The 13858-nt window shown below is 42.6% G+C and overlaps 1 protein-coding gene across 1 annotated transcript; it reads left to right on the forward strand.

The window, feature by feature from the left end:
* Window positions 1-490: 490 nt before the first annotated feature.
* On the forward strand, window positions 491-12876 carry LOC144030635 (lactase/phlorizin hydrolase-like). The gene is made up of 18 exons (XM_077537089.1): window positions 491-1549; window positions 2763-3113; window positions 4654-4721; window positions 4824-4901; window positions 4982-5075; window positions 5455-5539; window positions 5659-6322; window positions 6622-7270; window positions 7431-8981; window positions 9197-9465; window positions 9541-9831; window positions 9927-10125; window positions 10217-10419; window positions 10564-10670; window positions 10743-10874; window positions 10955-11178; window positions 11246-11482; window positions 11742-12876. The coding sequence occupies exons 1-18, from the start codon at window positions 1258-1260 to the stop codon at window positions 11954-11956; spliced, it is 5709 nt and encodes a 1902-aa protein (XP_077393215.1). The 5' UTR covers window positions 491-1257; the 3' UTR covers window positions 11957-12876.
* Window positions 12877-13858: the final 982 nt, after the last annotated feature.

Raw genomic sequence — 13858 nt, forward strand, 5'->3', positions numbered from 1 at the left:
TAATACCTTTAAAAAGTATTTTTTTTTTCGACTTGCCGTCGATTGATGATGACATCACCTGTGCTGAGGAACTGACCAACCACAGAAAACAGGTGAGCCCTGATTAGTCTTTGCCTACTTCCTCAGCAAAGGTGATGTCATCATCAATCGACAGCAAGACGAGGGGGGTGGGGGGGAATGTTTTTAAAGGTATTAATTGTACATGAAAAATAATTTTGATTAGTTTCTAAAAGTGTTTCATGTATTTTAAGTATTTTTATTTTGTTTTAATTATCATTTCTAATGTATATTTTCCCATTTCGGATATATAGTACGGTATATGAAATTATAAAATCATGTCTAAATGGCCAAATTGACAACATGCAACAAGCCACATTTTTAAAATTTATTTATTTGTATTACATAAATATATACCAATATACTAGGATTGTTCAATGCCATTATTTTTCAGAAAATTTTCAAGAAAGATCTATACATCTCTGTTTTTTTTTTAATCCTGAAATTTACATGAAATTAATGGCAAATTTTTATTCTTCTGATTTCTAGTTCCTGGTGTGTTTATGTATTTCCTAGTTGAAAGTGGTGCAATCTTTTACGGCAACAATGCAAAATAAATAAATAAATAAAATCCTAGAATAGCTTTCAGCCAAATTTTCAGACACTTATACTTACAAAATCTATACTTTTTGTCCGGGAAAAATGTTTCCAAAAATGTTATCTTAAAGCTCATCACACAAAAATCCTCACCGCAAAACACTATTTGACGATACTGATAAGCACAACTTCACAATCTAAAATATTGCAGGATAACCAGACGCACACAAGCTTAAAATAATAATAATACAAAAAAATCACAGCATGTTTACAAGCAAGCATCGGTCATCCTCATATCGTGACAAAGATATGATAAGCAGATAAGGAAATGTTCAGTATATTGCTCAGGGATACATCCACATGGTCACAAGGGCCGGCAGGATCAAACCCACAACCTCTTGGTTGGGAGACAACCGCTCTACCACTGATCCATGCCACCCACAAGGGGAATTTGGACAGAACGGAGTCTTAGTGGTTGGTTGCAGCTTCCTGCAACTCAACAGTGATTGAAAAAAATGGATGGATGGATCAAAGTTATCACCAAAACATTCGGACTGTCATTTTCAGGTCCAGAGTCTTTCTAAGTTTATCACACAAGTGCAATAAAACAACGGAACCAATGTCTTATCAATGTATTGCGCAATTGTGAAATAGGAAGAAAACATGAGCGCTACGAATGTTGTGGTCCCTCTCTCAGTCTACCGGTTTCCAGCCGCCATGAGGCACTCGTTGCTGGTGTCTCTGTGCGTTCTCTATTTGTATGGTCGCCTGAGCGGACTGGTCAATGGAGCGGAGGGCTTCACGCTTCTCGCAGGTCCGCTTAAGTCCGACAAGGACGTCTTTAACTGCGCTGGTCCCATCCCTGCTGGATCCGCAAGGTATTTGGACTACCTTCGGAGAAGAGGTGCGACCCATTTCCAGGTGCCGCTGTCCTGGCATCGACTTCTACCATCAGGTATCTTCTCTATCGGTTTTTCCTTTTTTATAGTGGGGTAACAACATATTTAATCGGCCACCAATTGTGCAAGTTCTCCCGCTGAAGTCACTGACGAGCAGCCATTTTCACTGAAGGAACCCCCTTGGCTACCGGCTGTTTTACTGGATTTTGACTGATTTTGCGAGGTCCGCAGAATATTCTGTTCTATTGCTATAAAAACATGGAACCTACCAAAAGAAAGATTAGAGTCAGGGGAAAAGAAAGTATATTTGTATCTGTTTCCGTTTTGCAGCAATTAGCATTAGAATATAGCGAAGTTTCATCAATATTCACATTCCTGGTTAAAACACTGGCAAAAAGAGCTTGTTGCAACATGGCCCTGGCTGATCTCTTGTACTCTGCAGCCACCTGCTAGCCGGTTTTTGTAATAACTACTATTTCTTTAAGCCACCTCTTCATGTCAAGCTGTATAAAAGCCTTCTGTCTACTCCAGAATAAAAAAAAATAAAAATAAAAAAAACGTATTAAAACTTTTTCGGGAGTGCAGGACAAAGTATTAAAAAACATATTTATATGTTTTTGGGGTTGAATGAGTTAAAACGATATTTTAAAAATACATATATTTGATGGCGCAAAATACTGTACCAGGTCACCTACAAACAAGCAAGAGCTACTTCGAGGCTCCATGCAAGATCTCATCCCATGAGAACAAAATGATCATGAGCAAAAATCCCAGAATTATGTGAGAGGGACCTGTTGAATGACCTGCTGAGAGCTGGGGCTGAAAGGTTACCATCAGGAACCCACAACGCCAACAGGGAATGAAATCCTGTAGTGCCAAACGTGCCCCGCTGCTTAAGCCAGGCCCGTCTGAAGTTTGCTAGAGAGCATGAGAATGTTACGTGGTCAGATGAAACCAAAATAGAACGTTTTTAGAGGAAGAACAATGCTGAGTTGCATCCCAAGAAGCAAAAATCATGCTTTGTGGGGACCGCGCGACTGATCTGTGTTAAGGAAAGCATGAAAGTCTTGAAGTGGTCTAGCCAGTGTCCAGATCTCAAGCGCATAGAAAAGCCGCAAAACAAGACTATTCTCAAAGAGCTCTACATGCACACATGGGCCAAAAAAGCAGCTACAGTGTATGTAAATCTGCTGAAGACCGACTATATTTATGATGAAAATTACCATCAATCCCAAATGTTTTGAATCTGATTCCGAGTCCTCCCCTCAGGCCAGCCAAGGCGGCCCCAACAAACGGTGGTCAGCTGCTACCGAACTCTTCTGAAGCAGGTCTTGACTGCGGGTCTCCAGCCTCTTGTTATCCTTCATGCATCCACGGTGCCGGAAGATCTGAAGTCACGGTTTGGAGGATGGGAAAGTCGAGAGCTGCAAGGGATGTTCACCCTCTACGCAGAGTTTGCGTTTAAAGAGTTTGGGGAGTTGGCCCACTCCTGGGTGATCCTCAGTCAACTGGGTGAGGTTTGGCAAGATGGACAGGCACCCGATGAGAGTTATCAGCAAGATATCCTCCAGTTGATCCGCGATATTTACCAACTTTACCATCGTAGCTTTGGTGACAAAGGTGAGTTATGAAAATGATTTGGTAAGCAATATGGTTGACTTCCTGTTCAATTGTGGGTATGGGTCCTTGAAACTTATTTGTCAATCCTATTTTGATAGACGTTTCCACCTAGGTAGACAATGAGACGTAAATAAATGGGTGTGATGTACATAATACTTGGTGGCTAACTCACCCAAAACGCTTACCCTCATCCTAATCCTAACCCTAAAGATGAGTCATAATTGTAGCCCATTACCCAATCCCAAGCCCTTAACCCTATGAGCACTAACCCTATGACTAGATCATCCAAAACCCTTACCCTCATCTTAATCCTCACCCTAAAGATGAGTCATAATTGTAGCCCATTACCCAATCCCAAGCCCTTAACCCTATGAGCACTAACCCTATGACTAGATCATCCAAAACCCTTACCCTCATCCTAATCCTCACCCTAAAGATGAGTCATAATCTTAGCTCATTACCCAATCCCAAACCCTTAATCCTATGGGCACTAACCCTAACCCTGATTTTAACCTTGATCTCAAATCCTATAGCTCAGGGATCATCAACCCTGGTCCTCGAGGGCACCTATCCTGGAGTTGGTGACCCATAATTTATTTGGCCACAAATATACTGGTCCCTCTTGAGATCACATTGGGAGGATGTGGCCTCTGAACTCAAATTATTTTGGCACCGCGACCCTAAATCTTAACCCACCCATAATCTCTAACTTTAATCCCAAACATAATCCCAACCACTAACCCCTCACGCCCAATTCACACTGGCTGCGGAACGGATGCGGTGCGTTCTAAGTATGGCGGCCGTACGGACGCTGCAAGGATAGAACGCATTCAAGTCTACATGTCAATTCACACCAGCTGCGGGGCGGTGCATCCGCGGTACGGAATCGATGCGGAGGGTTTCGGCAGGCGTTCTATTTTTTTCCGAACACCACATGCCGATTTTCATGAAGCTGAAGAAATGACACGAGCTGGACAGGAAGTCGGGCTTCTCGCATCAAGGTAAATCCGGTATATTTGAAAATAAAAACGTTTGCGAACTTGTTTGCTTTTTGTTTTTTTTGGGGGGGAGGGAAGCTAGCTAACTACATAACATGACATGAGTGGGACATTTAAGAAAAAAAAATCAGCTCAGAATAAATTAAACATGACCAAAAAAAAAAACTATTTAAAAACAAAAAGTACTTACCCATGTTAGAATAGTTATGGTAGAAGTCCCAGAAATAATGTCCAAAAAGCACATCGATGTGACAACAGGCAAGTGTGGCTATTGTTTACAAAATAGGACTCTATATACACGGTTGTTATTGCGTGAACTCAACTCTCCAGCGTGAACCCCACATGGTCTTGTGGTCTGGCGGGTGCAGATTTCCGGACACGCAATGCACGCAATTGTGAATTGCAGTCGTGCGGAAGCCGTACGGAAAACGCACCACGTCCTTTCCGCAGTAAGTGTGAATTGGCCGTAAGTGTTCGTTACTAGTTTGCAACTCTTCAACCTATCCACCAACTTAAATGCTTTTACGCTTCCATTTTCACAGGGAAAGTTTCCGTTGGGTTAAGAGCAAGCGACATCGCACTTGTTTCGCAGATTCAAACTTCACTCACAGTAAGAGTTGCCACTGCTCCTTTGTGGTCATCCTAGAAACCTTTTTCAATCACGTGCTTGTGAGCTGAAGGACAATATTTGTATGAACTTCTGTATCTCTAGTTGGACTTCCTGTCGGTGCATTTTGAGTCCAACTGCGCCTCCACATTCAATTTGACAGAGGAGCTGGCAAAGTTGAAGGTGCAATCATTATCCAAAGCTTTTCCCCCCCTCTTTTTATGTGATGGTCTCACAAATGAGGATTATTTTTTGTGTTGTAGGTGAGCAGCCAGGATTTGCCTATCCTCATATACAAGATGGCACACTGTGATTCTGCTGACAGTCACCTCCAGATTCTTGGCCATTACTTACAAGGTAAAAGGTGGCTAAAGGCTACATACAGAAGTTGTCTGATTGCTAAGACTTTTGCCCTCGATGTGAGATTTCTCATTTGCGCTATCTAACTTGATTTTGACTTTTGGCGCAAAGTTCATGGATGGGTGGCTTTTCTGAGCAATGCTCCTCAATAGCTGCATTGTTTTGTAGCTAATAAACGTTACCTACCAAAACTTGCTAACGTAAACAGAGCTAGCTAGCTATCACTTTCACCACTGTGGCTGCACTGAAGGTGTAGCTCCTCATTTAGCCACGTGCGTCCGAAAATAGACAAGAGCTCATCAAGTGTAATCAGTTTTAGATTGCTCCAATAAACATTTATAGTGCAATAATCATGACTTGCATTCACTCTTGACAGTGCTCAACAGCAACAATTTTAACATAGAAGGATGTGACATGGTGGACGTGTTAGGCAAGATGGATACGGAGGATCTTCCTACCAGGTAACACAAGTTTCCTTTTTTGGAGGATTTGACATAATTAAAAATAAATAAATAAATAAATAAATAAATAAATACCTGTTTGCAATATGGATGAGTATCTTTGTGTTTGTTTTTTGCAGCACTGCATATTTCAGCGGAAAGACAAGCAGTTACCAGACTGTCTGGGATCAGTTTGGAGGCCAGCTCGAATCTGAACGTGACATTTTCCTCAACGAATCCTTCCCCGCCGATTTCCAGTGGGCAACCTCCAGTGAGTCCTTCAAAGTGGAAGGAGGCTGGGCTGAAGGCGGGAAGGCAGAAACCATTTGGGATCGCTTCAGTCATGAAAATAAGGTTTTTGACAATCAGACAGCTGATCAAGCTTGTGACAGTTACCACAAGGTAGATTACGACGTCTACCTCCTGCGAGGACTTCAAGTCAACACCTACCAGTTTTCCATCTCGTGGGCACGTATTTTCCCCACGGGCTATCGAAGGAGCCAGTCTAATAGAGGAGTACTCTACTACAATCAACTCATCAATGCTCTCATTGAGTCAGGAATACGACCGGTCGTCACCTTGTACCACTGGGACCTGCCCCAGGACCTGCAGAATCAGGGCGGATGGACTAATGCTTCCATTGTCAAAGCCTTCAAGGATTATGCAGACTTCTGCTACTCCACGTTCGGAGACAGGGTCAAGACGTGGAACACGTTCAGCAGTCCTTGGATGGTTAGCCACGCTGGCTATGGCGTCGGAAAACACCCCCCTGAAATCCAGGATTACGTGGTGGCCTCCTACCAGGTAAGAGTTTTCACAATTTCAAACCTGTCCAACAGAATATAATTTAAGGTTTCTGACTTTCAGTGTTCCTAAGTTGGCAACTCCTTTGTTTGAAAGGGGCTCTGTACTTTTGTTTAGCCGAGCTCGGTGTGGTTCTTATATAAATTAGTCGTTTATGATGTCACAATTCAGCAAAATTCAGAATTTTCAAAAAGGGTTGTCTCACAAAAAACTGATTTGTTTAATTTCAGACGTGATGCTGGGTGGGCAAGCACTCCTGCGGTATTTTGGAAACCTTCTTTCGCTCTTTTCTCTTCCAGGTTACTCACAACATAATTAAATCCCACGCTGAGGCCTGGCATGTTTACAATGACAAATACAGAACCAGACAAGGCGGCGAGGTGGGAATCGCGTTAAACTCTGACTGGGTCGAGCCCTTGGATCCCTCCAGACCTCAGGACGTGGAGGCAGCAGACCGTTCTCTGCAATTCACGTTCGGATGGTTTGCGCACCCTATATTTGTGAATGGAGACTACCCAGCAACTCTGAAGAGTCAGATTGACAAAAAGGACAAACAGTGTCCTCATTCGAAACCTGCGATTCTGCCAAGTTTCACTCCTGAAGAAAGTCAACGGATCAACGGAACAGCCGACTTTTTTGGACTAAACCATTATACAATGCGGCTGATTAACAGCAGTGATGGTGGTTGCAACGCGGGTCCACAAGGTGTGGGTGACTTCCAGTCCCATGTAGACCCATCCTGGTCTCCAACAGCTTCGGACTGGATCTATTCCACACCCTGGGGGCTGAGAAGGCTTCTTAACTATATCGTTGCGGAGTACCTAAAGGTGAAAAAAGTACCGGTGTACGTGACAGGGAATGGCATGCCAACAGAGTATGGTGTGGACCCCCTAAATGACACAAGTAGGGTAGACTATTTAAGAAGGTACATCAATGAAGCTCTAAAAGGTTGGTCGAAGGAATTTCTTTGTATATTTTATGTATATTTTCTACTTATTTGAAGTGGATAGGAATCAAGCTTTGTGTTTTTGAGGGCGGGGAAAGTCATAAATTTCAGGTCATATTTTCAAGTTAAAATGTGGTCTAACTTCCTTGTCTCATTTTGTAGCAAGACTCCTGGACGAGGTGGATGTACGCCGGTTCACTGTGCGGTCTCTAATGGACGGATTTGAGGGGCGACAAGGCTACAGCCAAAGATTTGGCCTTCACTACGTCAATTTTGAGGACCCAGACAGACCGAGGACCCCGAAACAGTCGGCATATTTCTATTCACAGGTTATAAAACAAAATGGATTTGGTATAAGTCTTGGAGATGTTTTGAAAGTGACCCAAACACAATTCAAGCCTCCCTTGAAAGCGTTGCCTCCTTCAGAGGTTCCGTCTAAGTCCAAGGTTATATGGGAGAGATTCTCCCACCAGTCCAAATTCCACAGGAAGATCTACCATTATGGCACTTTCCCACCAAATTTCATCTGGGGAGTATCATCTTCCGCTTACCAGACTGAAGGAGCCTGGAATGCAGATGGGAAAGGACCAAGTATTTGGGACGTGTTCACCCACAAACCAGGCAGTATACTAGGAAACGCCAATGGAGACGTGGCCTGCGACAGTTACCACAGAGTCCGAGAGGATCTCTACATGCTGCGAGCTCTGCAGGTGAAGTCGTACCGATTCTCCTTATCCTGGTCCAGGATCTTCCCTACGGGTCTGCGAAGTTCCCTAAATCTAAAGGGAGTCAACTTTTACAACAGAGTAATTGATGATCTTCTGGTAAATGGCATCACACCGATGGTGACGTTGTACCACTGGGATCTCCCACAGGAGTTGCAAAAAATCAGCGGCTGGGAGAATTCGGGCATGATAGAAATTTTTGCCAATTTTTCCGATTTCTGCTTCTCCACCTTTGGAGACAGGGTGAAGTTTTGGATGACCTTCAACCAGCCCCACACCATCGCATGGTCAGGATATGGACTCGGACAGATTCCACCAAATGTTCGGAAGCCCGGAAGTGTACCGTATAGTGTCGCGCACAACCTCATAAAAGCCCACGCCAAAGCTTACCGTATCTACGATGAAAAATACCGCAAATCCCAGGGTGGTCTGGTTTCTCTAGCCCTCGGTTCGGACTGGGTAGAACCAAAGGATGTCCGTGTTTTTCGCGAAGTGGCGGCTGCCGACCGCGCTATGCAGTTTCAATTGGGTTGGTTTGCCCACCCCATTTTTAAGAACGGCGACTATCCAGACGCAATGAAGTGGCAGGTCGGAAACAAGAGCGAACTCCAAGGTTTGGCAGAATCCAGACTACCTAAGTTCACCGAAGAGGAAAAGAAGTCCATCAGGGGGACTGCTGATGTGTTCTGCTTAAATCACTTCACCACAAAGGTAGTAAGCCACGCCACGGCTCGGCTCACGCCCCCGTCCTACGACTACGATCGGGACCTGGCCGAAGAAGAGGATGGTGATTCGCCAACCACGGCCATCAAAAACCAGAGAGCTGTGGCTTGGGGGTTAAGGAGACTCCTCAACTGGGTCAAAGTCGAATATGGAGATCCGGAGATTTACATCACTGACAATGGAGTTGCTACAGAGGCGAAGACAAAGTGGGATGACACAACAAGGGTGTTTTATTTCAAAACCTACATTGACGAAGCTCTCAAAGGTAACATCAGCACTTTTCATTGACAGTTTTGATAGGCTATGAAAAGGTCGTATGTTTTCAAGATAAATAGTTGTGTAGTTTTGTTAACAGGTTTTAATTTTTGATTTTAGTTGCATATTTTTGTAATAGATTTTGGTCAGATATTTTTGGGAAACAAAGTTGTGTATTTTTTTAGAGGAAAAAAAAACTTGCTTTCCACATAATTCCCTCCATAGCGTACGATGTGGACGGCGTGAAGTTGAGAGGCTACACGGCCGCCTCGCTCATGGACTCGTTCGAGTGGCTCCACGGCTTCAAAGTGGGATTCGGGTTACACCACGTCGACTTTGAAGACCTGAACCGCCCGAGAACACCCAAATACTCAGCTCATTTCTACTATCGAGTCATCAAGGACAACGGATTTCCCACACCAGAGGATGAAAAAATACTTTATGGAAATTTTGCCGAAAATTTCATCTGGAGTACTGCAACAGCGTCATATCAGGTAATGTTAAAAATGGCGATATGGAGAATAAACTTTTGGGTGTTTTCCTGATGTTTTAGCATTGACTGCCTCTAGATTGAAGGAGGTTGGAGGGCTGATGGAAAAGGTCTGAGCATTTGGGACAAGTTTGCCCACACGCCGCTCCGAGTGTTTAACGACGACAACGGGGACGTTGCCTGCGACAGTTATAACAAAATCCACGAGGACGTTTCCATATTGAGGCAACTCAAGGTGACGCATTACCGCTTCTCCGTGTCCTGGCCAAGGGTTCTTCCCGATGGCACCACCAACTACGTCAACGAAGCTGGACTGAGTTACTACAGTCGCTTAGTGGATGCCTTGCTTGATGCAAACATTCAACCTCATGTACGTGGAAATACAAATTATATAATGGCAGTAGTACTTTGCAGTATTTTTTTGCTTTGCATCGAACCGTTATCTTTTATCGTCTGTGCTGTTAGGTCACGCTGTACCACTGGGACCTTCCTCAAGCTCTGCAGGACATCGGCGGCTGGGAGAATGAGACCATTGTGCCCAAATTCCGGGATTATGCCAACCTCATCTTCAGCCGCCTTGGTCACAAAGTCAAATTCTGGATCACCATTAATGAGCCGTACAACATCGCCAATGTGGGTCACGGTTATGGGGCTGCTGCACCAGGTACAAATACAGAATATATCAGCACCTGATGCATTATCTTATCATAAATAATGGTATATCTAAAAATGTGACCCTAATCATCACCATCCAGGGATTAGTTTCCGGCCGGGCACGTTGCCGTACATCGTGGGCCACAACTTGCTCAAAGCTCATGCCGAGGCCTGGCACCTCTACGACGACGAGTACCGCAGCAAACAGGGCGGGATCATCTCCATTACCATCAATTCTGATTGGTCCGAGCCCAGAAACCCTTACAAGCAAGAGGACGTCGACGCCGCCAGGCGTGTGGTGCAGGTGCCATCTTTTGGTTTTCACACAATTAAAATGTCCTAGACTTTTAAAATGTCCATACGTTTGAATGTGAACATACCCCGTGATTGACTGGCAACCAGTCCAGAGGCGTAGACCTCTTCACGACACAGAGATTCCTGTTTGCAGTTCTACATTGGCTGGTTTGCCCACCCGGTCTTTAACGGCGACTACAGCGATATGATGAAGACGATCATTCGAAAGAGAAGCCTCCAAGCGGGCCTACTGAAATCTCGGTAGTTGCAACTTCTTGTTTGGAAAGTCATAAAATTAGCAATTTGATTACTCGCATTTTCATCACCTACCAGGTTGCCTGAATTCACCGCAGAAGAGGTCCAAAGAATCAAGGGTACTTACGACTATTTTGGATTCAACCATTACACAACAGTCCTTGCCTTCCCTGTGGACTATGGGACCCTTCAGCATTACGATGCCGACAGGTAAAACAAGTCACATTTTGTGACGTCGGCATGTCCCTTTTTTGAGTTTCACATTCGAAAACCTTGTTTGGTTATTCCAGAGGTGCAGGAACAATCGCGGATCGCACGTGGCTGGATTCGGGTTCATCCTGGCTCAAGGTGTCACCATTTGGATTCCGGAGGATATTAAACTTCATTAAGGAGGAATATGGAAATCCTCCCATCATCATCACCGAGAACGGAATCTCGGAGCGTGGGCCTGTGGATTTGAATGATTTGCACAGGAGCTACTACTATGAAAAATACATCAACCAGGTTTTGAAAGGTGAATTCAACAACCATGGAAATAATTAAGACAGAAAGAACTAAAGCAATTCGAATGTTTTGTGTAGCTTATTTACTGGATGGCGTGGATGTTCGAGGCTACACGGCTTGGTCGTTGATGGACAACCTGGAGTGGGCCACGGGGTTCTCGGAAAGGTTCGGACTGTTCTACGTCAACCATTCGGACCCCGAACTTCCTCGAGTGGCCAAGACCTCAGCGGCCTACTATGCCACCATCATCACCTGTAATGGATTCCCAAACCCTGCCAGTGGGCCGCATGAGTGTCTCAACCAGGAGGTGGAAGGTAAGTTTGATTGTGTGATTGATGTGACATGACTTCCACCGTACTTTACAGATTATAAGACGTGTTGCAAATCATTTGTGGCTCACCCATTCTGGCTTTGCAATTGCTTTTGCTGATGAGTGGTTTGCACCTTGTGGTAATATGCTATGCACATTTCTTGTTTCAAAGTCTTTATTGATGATGTAGCCCATAATTGTCGCATCAGAATGAATTCCGATGTCTACAAAACCGTTTCTGTTTGTGTCTGTCTCCTCTACAGGGACAAGTGCGCCTAGCATGTCTCCTCCCCCCTTCGACACCATCGACTTCCTGGGGATCACTCTCTCACCCCATGATGCCGAAACAGGACTCTACACACTATTTGCTCTCCTTGTTGCCACCATGCTCGCTGTGATTTGTTTGTCCTTTTGTTTCTTAAAGACAAAGAGACGTTCTATTGAAAGCTGTAATGTTAAATTGATACAAAATAATTAATGAAAATTCTTCTGTCTATATTATATACTATACTACTAGCTAGCTCCCATGGTGCTTATTTACCTGCTAGGGAGCTAGCTAGTGAGCTAGCATCAATGGCTCTAGTCAAACTCTGGCAGGGCTTTTACTTTCTGGACTTGGATTTGCCACCAAGGGAAATCATTTTAAGTGACTTGTATAGTATAAAAATAATCATTAATATTAGATAGATTTGGTTTCAAGTTCAAAGCGTTAAAGGTTTGCTTCACCTGATTGAATACAGAGTAAGGTTTCCCAACCTTGCAGTCGAGGCAAATATTTTGCATTAGAAAGCGCTAACAGCACACCGACAAAGAAAAAATGGCACAAAAATGACCACACGTGTAATTGTTTACCTTCTGCCATCTTGCGGAAGAACATTTCATTGTTCTACCTGTCACACCAGCTAAGCTATATGTGCTACTAACGTCATTTTAAACAACAAAAGATGAGCTGTTGAAGATACATTTCTTTAGCAAGCTTCTTCCTTCTCCACCTTTTTTTGTGAACTATCATTTCCATTTTTCAATTTAAACGGTGGCACGTGACATTGAAAGTACCACAAACTTTTCAACTCGTAGAAAATAATATCACAAATTCAGTCCTCGACCAAGAACTTTTGGAGACATCATATGAAGACACCTGTGAATTGTTGTATAAGGGATGTTTTTTAATTTTATGTATTTATTTTTTTTCTTAGTGGTGAGCTGGAGCAGTGGGGTACAACACCAAGGACTAGTCACAAGTCACATCTTATTTTTTGCAAGTAGCGTCTTTAAATAAAGAAATAAATCAATTTTTGGTACAGTACTTCAGTTTTTATTATTTTTCTAACAAACAGCGTTCATTATTTATTGCAGTTGTAACAAAACCAATTTCTACTCATCAACTTCACAGCAAATGTTTACAAAAATAATGCTGGTCCAAAATGACATTCTAACATACTGTACATGTATAGCTTATCTGTACTTTAAAACGTGGAGACCAGAACTATTTTTAATACAATAAAATTCAGTATCATTCAAGTAACACCCACAGAACTGCCTGACGTAAAAATGTTCAATTCAAAACATTCAATTCAACACACTTTACCTGTCTAAATGTCAAAACTAGTAACAAAAAAAGACAAAAACAAAATCTCTGGTACAAGTTTGGCTTTAAAGGAGCCCTGGAAATTGCCAAAATGATCCAAAAATGGCATCTTGAAACCAAAATGGCAATGGTTTCTTAAAACTATATTTGTGGGTTTGATATTGCTAAGTGAAAACACACTTGGGGTTTAGATTTTTTATTTATTTATTTTTAATCTTGACATATTTTCTCCATGTTCCATGATTCAATAAATATGGCACAAACTACATACAAACTAGACAATGCAATTGCTGTAGAAATTCTATGTGAATGCTGAAGAGCTGACGCTAAACTGAAATTCAAGCAATGAACTGTTGAAATGTGCAAAATTTCACACTGGGAACGTTTGACTCGCTTGAGGAATATGGAAGGAATAAAAAGACAACAAAAAAAAGAGACAGAATTTCATATTTATGGGCTGATATTTGTGCCACCAGAAATTGAATCTGAATTATTTAGATTTGACTTTGAATCATTAAATTTGAATCTGAATTATTTAGATTTGAATTTGAATCGCTAAACTTGAATAACTGTATTGAAAAACTGTATCCGAACTACATAAGTTGAATTTGTGCTGTTCATTTTGAAAAAACAGGATTTAAAAACTGAATTTCAATAACCTAAATTGAATTTGTATTGTTTTAGTTTGAATCACTTAAGTGAAAAACTTAATCTGTATTGTCAAATTTGAATGTGGAAAAAAAAAAAATATTCCCTATATGTTCACATTCAGTTTTGCAAATACAAATTCAA

This window comes from Festucalex cinctus, chromosome 11, assembly GCF_051991245.1.
Source record: "Festucalex cinctus isolate MCC-2025b chromosome 11, RoL_Fcin_1.0, whole genome shotgun sequence".
In the NCBI taxonomy this organism is placed as follows: Eukaryota; Metazoa; Chordata; class Actinopteri; order Syngnathiformes; family Syngnathidae; genus Festucalex; species Festucalex cinctus.

Excerpts from the sequence above, each read along its gene's own strand:
- LOC144030635 (XM_077537089.1), top strand. The coding sequence starts at position 1,258 with ATGAGCGCTACGAATGTTGTGGTCCCTCTCTCAGTCTACCGGTTTCCA. Across the intron at positions 7,271-7,430 it reads CATCAATGAAGCTCTAAAAG|CAAGACTCCTGGACGAGGTG; the intron begins GTTGGTCGAAGG and ends CTCATTTTGTAG. Across the intron at positions 11,179-11,245 it reads CATCAACCAGGTTTTGAAAG|CTTATTTACTGGATGGCGTG; the intron begins GTGAATTCAACA and ends TGTTTTGTGTAG.